The following is a 12,137-nucleotide window of genomic DNA, read 5'->3' as shown; positions in this document are numbered from 1 at the left end:
TCGTGTGCCACTTCTAGTAACCCTTGCTGTTTACCTTCTGCTATTAGCGTCATATACTTGGAAGGTGCCTCTAGAAACAAAACCAATATTTGCATTATTAAAATGTACATTATTATTATTATTATTATTGTTATAGTCAAGACCGTGAGCTACATCCACCACCCATCTCACCTCTCACCCCTGCCGTTATAAAAAACACTAAAAGTGCTGTGCTTAAGTATTCTTTATTGTTCAACATGGCAGCAGCTTTTCACCACCCCAATCATTTCACACATGTTTCTAGTTTCAGAAATCACTTAAGTGCCAAATAAAATGAAATGAAGACATTGACAGAGTGTGACATCTTTTCCATTTGACGAAAGCTATCAAATATCCATCCAATAAAATAAACACATTTAAAAGATTGTGAAATATTATGTACATACTCTTTCAATAAATAGGTGTTTAATATTAAATTATCTTAAAAATATATGGTACAGATAAAAGACACAAAAAAAAATCTGTCCAGAACCCAGGTCAGTAATGTCAAGAAGCACAGCAAAATAGAAACATTACAGGACAATGGTTGTGATGCTGTGGATTTGAAGGCACTTTCCTGGCAACACATTGATCCCTCTTCTGTCATTTTGAAACCTGGAAAGATTATACAAAAACATTACTAAACATTGCTTTAATTGACAGCTCTGGGGTTACGATACTGCATTTATTTCACAAGTGAGCCACTGCAAGTCATAAATATCCTAGGTTTGTCAATAATAATACTAATAATTACGTTTGGAGTGTCGTATTTTCCGGACAATAAGTCGCTCTGGAGTATAAGTTGCACCAGCCAAAAAATGCATAATGAAGAAAAACAACATACAAGTCGTTCTGGAGTATAAGTCGCACCAGCCCTAGCAACTGCCTGGGCCTTGAACGTAACTGCACTGTTGACAAGCCTCTTCCGGCATCACGTTGTTCAAGCTCTCATTTGCGATTATCTTTTCTTCATTACAGTCAGAGTAATCTCCACTGTTTGCCAGTCCCTCACAAGTTTCTCGCTGACTCCAAACTTTCTGTCTGCTGCTTGATTACCGTTTTTTTAATCTTCAGTGGTACAGGAGGAGCAGATACTGGTACCCAAGCCGAGAGAGTCCTCTATCGGCTGTCAGTGTGAAAATAACAAACATTGGGGGATTATACTGTACATTTTGATAGTCACACCTGAGTATAAGTCGCACCCCCAGCCAAACTATGAAAAAAAGTGAGACTTATCGTCTGGGAAATACGGTACTCATATTGATGCATCAGTCGCTTTTCTCAGTCCCTATATTGCAGTAGTCATTCTATGGTATGGTATGGTATGGTTTTTATTTAGACAGGGACAGTGCACAATTTAACATTGACCAAAAGGAAAGATGCATCGTACCAGGTTATAGCAAAAATGCTAATTTCCACCTGTAGTCCCTGGGCAGGTTGATCTTACAGTACAAAAGCTGATTTTAAATGTAGATGAATACTTGACCATGGATTTATACGTTTTGACATCATTAAAAACATACATTTAATTTAAATAAGATTGGAACTTTAGAACATTTTCTACCGGTCCTTTTTCTTGGTGAACGGTCGCTCCCACATGACGTCGTTACAGGTCATGAGTGCAAGTTTGTTTTCCTAGAAGCCATTTTTTAGTCAAATGCGCAAATCTTTTGAATGTAGTACTTGCAATAATCTCTGTTGGCAGTGTGTTCCACTGACCCATTGCGATCACAGAGAAGGCAGATTTAGCGAAGGCAGTTTTACATTTTGGGACGCTGCATTCTCCTCTAGAAGTGGATCGAGTAGTTCGAGTCATTTTATCAGTACATAAAGTTACAGAGTTACACACAACTCAGAGAAGGTGTAGTAACTCCATGAATAATTTTAAAAAGTAAGCAAACATTAGAGTAGAATATTAGGCTTTTAAAATTCAGAATTCCATACTTATTTATTATTTGACAATGGTGATAGTGCCTGGGTTTCTTATGGATCTTGAGTGCATATTTATATTATGATTGAAGAGGCCCCAGAACCGTTTTACAGCCCTGTGACCAACTCGATATACAATACATAAAATGTGACAAGATCATCGAGTTCAGGTACAAATGGGATGCCTCTGTGGTAAGAGACCCCCGTATGTATCTATGTCTGGTTGCTAATGGCAGACGTGGCAACTTTTTTACTAAACCATGGGTATTTCTTCTTGACTGCTAGTTGCATAAATTAAAAGTTTAAGATTTTTACTTGACATTACTATTGTAGCCACTTGCCACTGCACTTCTGTAGCAATCACACTTACCACTATGATGAAGTGGTGAAAAAATCTTAAGAAAATGTATCCTAATGCTGACAAGAACTGACATCTGAATAAGGCCAATACACGTTGCCCTTTACTCTCCGCCTCAGTGCTACGTCTCAGATTGAGAAATGAATCATCGTAAGCCTATTATAAAATCACAGCACTAAAGAGGTGACATACATTTGTCTGTCCTGGCTCACGAACACAGGATTTCTGTCATTATAATTTTGATTCCCTTGACAAACTGAATACCTCCACATGCGTCAGTGCCTTCAATTTGGTAATTACTATAATGTGACAAAGGCATAATGACCACTTGAAGATGAACTACAGACTTCCCTTCTTAGCTAAATTACCAATTATTAGAAAAATGCAGCATTGTGCGTTTACCTTTTTAGTTCATCTCGATAGGATGACGCTGAAAGTATCTTTGAAAACTGATGTAACATAGCCTACAGCGGGAAGAAAAAGTAAGTAGACCGTTTGGAATTTTTAAAATTTCTGCCTAAATTGGTCATAAAATGTGGTCTGATCTTCATCAGAATTATAAGAATGAATAAACAGTGTCTGCTTAAACTAATACCACCCAAACATTTACATTTTGTCATATTTTTATTGGCCATAACATGTTAATATTCACAGGAGAGCGTGGAATAATTAAGTACAACGCCTGAATGTAAAGAGGAATGGTCTAAGATTCATCCTGATCGTTATGAGCATCTTATCTGCAACTACAGAAAAGCAGTTATTTCTGCAAAAGAAGGAACAGCCAGATATTTAATACGAGGGATTGCTGACTTGTTCCACGCTGTTGTGAATGTCTCAAGTCTTTCTGCAAAATATCTTGATAAACTTGTGACTTCATTTTTCTATTGATAATAGCATTTCTATTGATAATAGTTGTCCAGGCCCTGGGGCAACAAACAGCCCCACGCCATGATTTTCCCTGCACCTCACTTCACGGTGAGGATAGGGTTTTGATGTTGATGTGCTGTTCCATGTGTCCTCCACACATGACGTTGTGTGTTCCTCCCAAACTATTCAACTTTGGTTTGCGAAAGAGCTCTTGGATGCTCCACAGCACTACTGGAAAAATGTACTGTGGACTGATTAACCCACATTTTTTGAGTGGAACACACAACATCACGTGTGGAGGAAAAATGGAACAGCACATCAACATCAAAACCCTGTCCTCACTGTGAAGTACGGTGCAGGAGAATCATGGTGTGGGGCTGTTTTGTTGCCTTAGGGCCTGGACAACTTAATTAATTCACAGGTTTATCAAGATATCTTGCAGAGAGACCTGAGACATTCACAACATGCATGGAATAAGTAAGTGAACCCTTGTATTTAAGGTAATATGTATCTCAGGTTATAAATGTATTCATATATGTTTGTGTTTTTAATATTGTGTCTTATCTTGGGCCCCATATATAAGCTTAATGTTGCTTCAAAGGGTGTTCCACTTATGAATATGCATTATCATCTATGAATGAATGTGTAAATGTTTTACTGTATATTCATAATAAACTGAACTGAACTGAACTGAAGTGAGATGCAGACGGTGTACATATTTATTCCTCCTTGTCCTGTGAATGTTTACATGTTGTGGCCAATAAAAATATGATCAAATGTAAATGTTTGGGTGGTATTAGTTCAAGCAGACACTGTTTACTTATTCTTATGATTTTGATGAAGATCAGACCACATTTTGTAACCAATTTAGGCAGAAATGCAAAATAGATAGGCTATGATGTGTATATGCAATTTTATAAAAAAATCATAAAATTAATTTGTCTAAAGCGGTATAAAATCTAAATATATTATTGTACTTCTCATCTGTCCTTGTACACTTAGGTTTGTACGTACTAATGGGCAAAGATGGACCTACTAGAAAGCATTTTAGAGACATTCAGCAAACTGAGTCAGGCCCCAAAGACATGACGCTAAGGACGCTATTGTGCCTTAATGCCAGTCCAAGCTGAAACCAAGGAGTTCTCTGACTTGTGACCCGTGTAAGTAATCAAATGTTCGTTTTGGCAGAAATATGACTATGCTAATTCAACGATGGCCCTGGCACTCAGCAACTTTTTCCAAACAATTGACAAGCATTTTACTGCTGCTGACACAACACAGAAGCCTACACTAACACAAAACGTACCAAATAAAATGTCTTTATAGAGCTATGTGATCTATAGCCTCTGTCATACTTCATATACTCAATGAGTGACAGGAACTTGGTAACATGCATCAAATACAAAGCAAATGAGCCAAAAGATGTATGTTTAACGTTTTCATTGAAATAGAAGTAAGTGCACTTAGGCCAAACAGCTCATACCTTGCATTGAGGTTAAATCAAGGTTAAGTTGTTTTTCCTTTGTTCAGAACTATAGTACATGAGCAATATTTTTAAGACCAAATGTTGGACAGATGCACTATGAGTCTGTTTCTGATTATTCCAACACACGTTTCCATAAATCGCACATCAGACAGTGATTAGAACAAACCTTGACAATAACAGCGAAGAAATTCCTGGATTTGGGTTGGGCTTAAATCATAGTATTCATGTTTATTTATACATTCAAATATTTAATTAATAAGTGATCATTTCACAAAATAAAATCCTGTCAAGGAATCAAAGCTATTATAAATAAGTGCAAACAAAAGTAAAACACTCCAAAAGGTAGAGGAAATAATATTTACTTACTTGCAACTTCTATGACTGCATGCAGAGTGGGCTCATTGCTAGTCGCGTTAGCAATCTTGCACATCTTTTGTAAACTGAAAATTAAGGAAGAGAATGGTTTTAGTTTCCCAATTTCAACATCACTTGAAAGTGCACACAGACCTGTAATGAGCCTAATTGTTAAGGAATGTTTTTCATGACAGGTTCCTGGTTATAGTTGTAACATTGTTTTCTAATGTTGCCAACAGAACTGTTATTCGAAGAAATGAATCATAACCCTTCATGCGTCACCTCAATTTACTTGTTACATAAAGAAAAAGAAATCTGTGATCCAGTCCACATCTCTCTTTGTTTTTGTGTTGAAGCTGTCAGGTCGACAACACATAAGTGATCTGAGGTCTGTTTCCACTACATCGCAGATGGAGTTGGTAAAAAGAAAGAGCCTTGGCCTTTTAATTTTCATTTTCAGACTCAAATGGGCTTCGACAGATCCATGTGTGACACTTTATCAGAGCTACATTGTCCTTTTTTTACTTGACCTTGAGCTGGATTCCCAAACATGAACAACTTGGTGAAAGGAAGTTATCTTATGGTTTGTAAACTGATGTTACAGAGGGTTTGGGACCACCATAAAAATGCAAAGATAAAACTGATATGTCAAATTAATAGCCTATGTTCTCCATGCATTTTTGTACAAGAGACAAGTGCTTCAGTGCTGAGCAGTGTGGATATACTGGACATGAAGCAAAAGATGCGCCAGGTTGCACTGGCACTGCGTCGAGGCATATTTGTAAATCATAATCATAGAATCATACTCGGCATCAGAAGCTTTTTTACACACGTGCTCTGGGTTAAAATGTTTAATTTGTATGGTTGAGAGGTGGATGGGCTGGTTGTTGAAATGCAGCTAAACCACATGTTTACATACACTTTATAAAAAGACACATTTACCTTTTTTTCACAATATCTGACATGAAACCAGCATTTACTTTTATTTTCTTTAGGTCAATTAGAATTTTAAAACTTATTTTAATTTGTCAAATGCCAGAAGAACGAGAGATAGCATTTTCAACACCATTTTTTGTATTGTACTTTTTTACAAAACCAAAAGTTTACATAAACTAAGATTACTATACCATTAAACAATTTGAGAAAGCCCTGATGATGATGTCATTCTTTGAAAAAACAAGTCTGGTTCATCCTTGGGTGCAATTTCAAGACACTTAAAGGTGCCAGGTTCATTGGTTAAAACAATGATGGAAATGTCCATCCATCATACAGATCAGAAAGAGGGCAAGTTCTGTGTCCCAGAGATGAATGTGCCCGAATAGTATTGTGCCTCTTACTACCTTGCACCTTGGCGACCTGAGCGGCTCCGTAAAAAGAAGTTTGAGGAACATTGAAGCTACTTTTGATGAAGGAATGTCCCTTGAACGGCATACCAAACAGCTGATCTGAAACTGTAACTTCCATTTGCGCAACATCTCTGAGCTCAGACATATGGTTTCATGTCACGAGCTTGAGATGATTGTTCATGCTTTTGTCTCCTCGCGACTGGATCATTGTTACAGCCTGCTCACATGTGTTAGTAAAAAAGATTTGGCCCATCTGCAAGTAGTCCAAAATTCTGCTGCAAGGCTTTTGACCCGGCGCCCATATTACTCCAATCTTAAAATTTTTACATTTGCTCCCTGTCACACACAGAATCACGTTTAAAATCCTGGGGCTGACTTTCAGGGCTGAATATATTAAGGGCCTGATCCAGCCTCATGTCTCCAACAGGATCCTGAGGTCCTCCACCCAGAACCCTTGCACTTGTTTTAAAACCCGTGGAGACAGTTTATAAAGGCTATCGCTCCTCACCTTTGGAATGAGCTGCCCCTGTCTCTGCGCATGTTGGATTCTGTGGACAATTTCAACTGTCAAATGAAGACGCACCTGTTTAGGCAGGCTTTTTTGCCACACCATATCTAGGCCTATGTGTTTTGTGCCTTTTTCTATTGTGTACATCCCTGACAATTGTAATGTGACTTGTATGTGTATTGTACTTACTGTGTGTTTTTATGGAAAGCGCTTTGTGACCCTGGTCTGTGAAAGGCGCTATATAAATACATTTTACTTACTTACTTACTTACTTAACGTGTTGTGGTCTGAAATGTAAATATCAACCCAAGAACAAATGCAAAAGACCTGGTGAAGATGCTGAACCTGGTAAGAGTTTGTCATCATCCAGAGTGAAACAAGTACTGACATGGGCTCAGAGGGAACCCTTACCAGCATCATGCTGTGGGGTTGCTTGCTGCAAGAGGGCGACATCATGAGGAAAGAATGCTATGTGAAAATATTAGAGCAACATCTCAAGACATCAGCCAAGAAGTTAAAGCTTGGGTGCAGATGGGTCTTCCAAACGGATAATGACCCAAAGCATACTGCCACACTGGTTACAAATTGGCTTAAGGATAACAAAGTCAATGTTTTGAAGTGACTGTCACAAAGTCCTGATCTCAATCCAGTTGAAAATGTATGGGCAGAGCTGAAAAGGCATGTGCACCAAGTTGGCCCACACATGTGGCTCAATTACACCAGTTCTGTATGAAAGAATGGACCAAAACTCCTGCCAACTATTGTAGGAAGCTTGTGGAAGGAAATCCAAAACGTTTGACCCAAGTTATACAGCTCAAAGGCATTGCTACCAAATGTTAATGAAATGTATGTAAACTTTTGGCTTTGTAAAAAGTAATATTAATCTGTGTAGAAAATTCTATTTGTCAGTCTTCTGGAATTTGACAAATAGAAGTAATTCTGGTTTATTCTTGTCAGACAGTGAGAAAAAAGATATTTTTGCTGTACTGTATGTTGCTATAAAGAAAAGTTCAATGAAGTTAGAGGAGAAAAAATAGTATTTGTTTAGTGATGAGTTAGATATATCTTTTAACTTAGGTGCTTGTGTGTGACTTGAGTTAAATGAAACAATTAATTACTGTGTATAGCAAGGAGGTAGAAGTAGAGATAACAAATAGTACCACCATGAATACTGACACCAGTACTGTAATAAGATGATGCCACACAAGTAATGCAAGTAAAAGGATGTCTATATCTCAAAAGTCTAGTTAGCAATGGGCTAAAAGATAGCAAAAAAAAACACAAACATGGGAAATTCTGAATGGAATCATTACTTGATTAAAGAATAATGACGCTGTACAATGAGATAGTGGACATATACATACATGCTGGTGTTGAGCAGTCCCTTGTGTTGTGATAAAGCCTATGAAAATGTGTTCTGCACTCCAAGGAGAACTTGACTGGTCCTGCTTAAAAGAAAAGATTCCATCAGGTAAAATACACAGACAATAAATTCAATATTGTTTAAAACATGAAAGGTTCATCTCATAGACAGAATAAATAGCCTGATGAATAGAAGAATTGAGTCTCTAATTATAATCACCTCTAAGAGTTTCAACACTAAACTATTAAGCTTCCGAGATTTTCACACCAATAATGAAGTCTACTCATTGGTCCTGAGACAAATAATCCGCTTATCCTCACACTGCCTTCAACTTAAGTCTGTCAGCTTCAGACCATGTGCTGTTTCTCTGCACTGTTGCCCGACCTCTAACCATGCAACCGTCTGTTGACCCACAGTGGTGCCAGTGTTCAAGTTCATTTGAGACTTAAGACGACTGTATTTCGGCCCAAAGACGCGGAAACTACTTTCACAAATGGGCAAAACATTATCCAGTCCAGGGACCATGGGAAGTGCAGCAACTGTGTGTTAACTCATTGAAATTGATGCTACGTATGTTGACGTATGTTAATGGGATTGTTCTTACCTGTGAAGTGTTGAATGAATTTGCCTTTCATGTTTATTTCTCTAGGAACAATTTCTGAAAAGTAGAACATAAGAATCTGTTAATGCACAAGTAGCTAGAAATATCTACACATTCTCACTGCTCAAACAAATCCCCTTTGCTCGACATTTTTTAATCTATCTTTGGAATTATCCAATAAGAGGGACAATGCATGTTTGTTTTCCATAAGATGGTTCAGTTAAAATGGTTTCATTGTTGTATGCTGCTTTCTATTACTCCCATAATTTGTAATTTATTTAATTTAACCAATAAACCAAGTTATGGTTTAATGGTTCACAACCACACACAATCAAAATAGCAGACTACATTTCTACAAATATTCGGGACATACAAGGAACTCAATGTTGACACTGTGACATGCCTAAGATAATGTTTAAAACATCCGCAATGCCAAAAGACTAACAAGATTATTTCATGCTCTTGCTTTTCCGTATTCTTGCAATTACAATATTAAAGTAGAATAACAAGAACCCCACATTCATGAAAAAATTAAAGCTGTAAAGTGCATCCAACTGCACCGGGGATGAAAGAAACAGCAGCTAAGCCAAACAAGAGTCAGATGCAAATACTTATTCCAGACATATGGTACCCCCAGGTGTAGTGAGCAAAAGCACAATGCTCTAATTCAGCATAATTACAGGAGAAATCACATGTGTTTTAAAAGAAAGGATATGGACTCGATGATACCAGCCCATGGATAAAGTGTCAGGTGTAATTTATAGCAAAACTGGCAGCACTGTCACTGTATTAATGACCACCCAGCTCTCGCTGTACTTTTCAGATAGTAATTTATATCAACGATCCAGTGAGTGTCTGTGGGATGAAGAGCTCTACACTGAAGCTTAGTTCTTGAAGAACAACAATAAACTTGACTCTTCATACATAAATCAGAATTGCTATTTTATGTTTGAGTGTCTCGGGATCTAATTGCCCCAGCAGTGGCTCTTGGGGAACGCAAACACAGTGTAAACACATCAGCAGATTTACAGATGGTTCTCTTCCCCCCCACAGTCTTCAAAACCTCTATCCTTGCGTGACCATGGATCTTTGGTAGTGTCACACGCACCAGTTGCTAATATGCTTCTTTTAATATCCTCAAAAGATAAATTCCATCCAGCCAGTGGTCTGGGAAAGGTACTTTTCCAATTGCATAAGCTGGGGTAAGTACTCTTGCTTTACAAGCAGTACAATGCCTGTACAATGTTTCAAAAGCATGATCTAAGTTATAGTGATGGAAGAGAATATATATGAAATCGAAAGACAAACACACCACCATGCTAAACTGGCACATACCAAGGCACGGTCCTGCAGCACATTCCAAGTGACTTTTTATTAGCAGATATAATAAATAACAAGAAAGCAGCACATATAAATCTGCATTGTAAATATAAAGTGGACACTGGATATATTGTGCGTCCAGGTATGAGGGCAAAAATCTGCACTCACACTCTTAAGTGGCTTCAGGTCAGTGAAAGGTCCATCATTCATGTTTCCATAATGAAACTGATTGAATGAATCATGCGCACATTTTGCAATGTGATGCTCCTCCTCCATGCAATTGTACAATTTATCACTCTGATCTCAGCGCCAATAAAGCTAAATATGTGATACAATGCCAAGCTTTCTGATGCTGGTCAAGATATTACACAGGTGACACACATTTTCGCCAGATGTTTTTGAATCCATGGTCAATATAACTAGAGCCAAAAGGAGCAGAAGATAGTGGCTTGTTTTAAAAAGATTTCTTCAAATATTGTTACATGTGTGTTTCACATTTTCATTTTACTACAAGTCTACTACCTTTTTCATATTTATCGTCACATAAAATTCAGCCAACCTGTACAAGGCTTATAAATATGTAGTAAACCAATGACAGCTGCCTCTAACTGTAAAATGGGGATTATGCTTTCCTCATCAGGACCTAAAAATAGATCTTATCAGCTTACCTATGAGTCTACTGTTATCCAGCCTAGGAACATAGAAAGGCTTTTCACGGGAGGAGAACTTCATGTCTTGGGGTACAGTGAAAAGTCCACTGTTGCAGCGTCTGGAGATGCCTTTGTCTCGCTGCTGCTGGCTGTCTCTTATAACCTGCAAGATAAGGTCCAAAAGGGTTCGTCTCTCTTTCTGCTTGACCTCCTTGCTGTCCATGCACTGGCCCGAGGTTATCAGCAAAAAGATGAGAGTCAATATGTGCCATTTCTTCTTCACCTGCATGACTTTAGTGTCTGCAAACAAAAGGCAGTGCCAAATTAATTCATGTGAAATGCAGAAGTATTATTACAGTGTGTACTACTTAACTAAATATTGATTCACTTTTTCCACAAACTAATCAACAGAAATTGTGAAGAAAAGGAAAGGAAATGAATTATTTTCTCTCCTCCCCAAACAAACTGTTCGCCATGGTGGGAAAAAACAACAACAATGCAAAATATCTCTCAAGGGAAACAGACTAAACCTTTACTTTTTTTTTCTTTCTTTTTTTTAAGACTTACTTTTTCTGAAGATGATGCCTATATCCGGCACACGAGCAAGAGTTTAACTGGGTGCGTCCAGTCGTTGTCTGTGGTCCCAACACAAAAGAAAGAACAGCCAGCAGACTCTACTCACCACCGTCTTTCTTGAAATAATGCGTCTCTATTTATACAAGGAGCCACCTTCTTGAAGGTAATACAATCGATTTCGAGTGGGTGGTAAAGCATTGTAGACAAAGTTGAAACATTTTCTTGTGGAATTGGCACATTTTGGGATCTGTGTCCCCGTTAACAAAGCCGGAGTTTAATAAAACGCTCCCAAAACAGAAAAAAGCCTCTTTTCCAAACGTTGCTTTAAATTAATCCCAAAGGAGATCCAACCACAAAAAAAAAAAAAAAAAACACACACAAAAAAACCCGACAGCGACCAGGAGCGCAGCTGCGCGTGATGAAATAGTTTCCAAGGAGAGCAACTTGTGGGATGTTGGATGCAGTGGTATCTGCGGGCCTATAAGCTTCTTGCGGACCTGTCAGCGTGCCGATGTTTTTGTTCACCAATGCCCGAGTCTTGTGACCTCCTAAGCACGGCAAAGAAATCGCTACCACGAGCAGTCATTCATGCTGACTTGAGCACACAACTGAGCCAAATCCGGTTGGTAAGCATAATAATAATAATAATAATAATAATAATAATAATAATAATAATAATAATAATAATAATGATAATAATGATAATAATGATAATAATGACAATAATAATAATAATAATAATAATAATAATAATAATAATA

At 37.8% G+C, this 12,137-nt stretch overlaps 1 protein-coding gene across 2 annotated transcripts; it reads right to left on the bottom strand.

Moving 5' to 3' along the window:
• Positions 1-496: 496 nt before the first annotated feature.
• Positions 497-11,533, bottom strand: alkal1 (ALK and LTK ligand 1). Of its 2 annotated transcripts, none has more exons than XM_079575145.1 (6): positions 11,368-11,533; positions 10,819-11,100; positions 8,834-8,887; positions 8,231-8,314; positions 5,025-5,098; positions 497-633 (listed from the first exon to the last, which is right to left on the bottom strand). In XM_079575145.1, exons 2-5 carry the CDS (start codon positions 11,087-11,089, stop codon positions 5,034-5,036), a joined length of 474 nt encoding a protein of 157 aa, XP_079431271.1. In that variant the 5' UTR covers positions 11,090-11,100; positions 11,368-11,533; the 3' UTR covers positions 497-633; positions 5,025-5,033. The 2 variants fall into 2 exon arrangements, with proteins under 2 accessions (XP_079431271.1, XP_079431272.1); XM_079575146.1 differs by having other exon boundaries at positions 8,231-8,311.
• Positions 11,534-12,137: the final 604 nt, after the last annotated feature.

Source organism: Gobius niger (assembly GCF_951799975.1).
Source record: "Gobius niger genome assembly, chromosome: 17".
NCBI lineage: Eukaryota > Metazoa > Chordata > Actinopteri > Gobiiformes > Gobiidae > Gobius > Gobius niger.
Note: the sequence above shows the minus strand (reverse complement) of the source record. Positions and strands in the feature narration are given on the sequence as shown.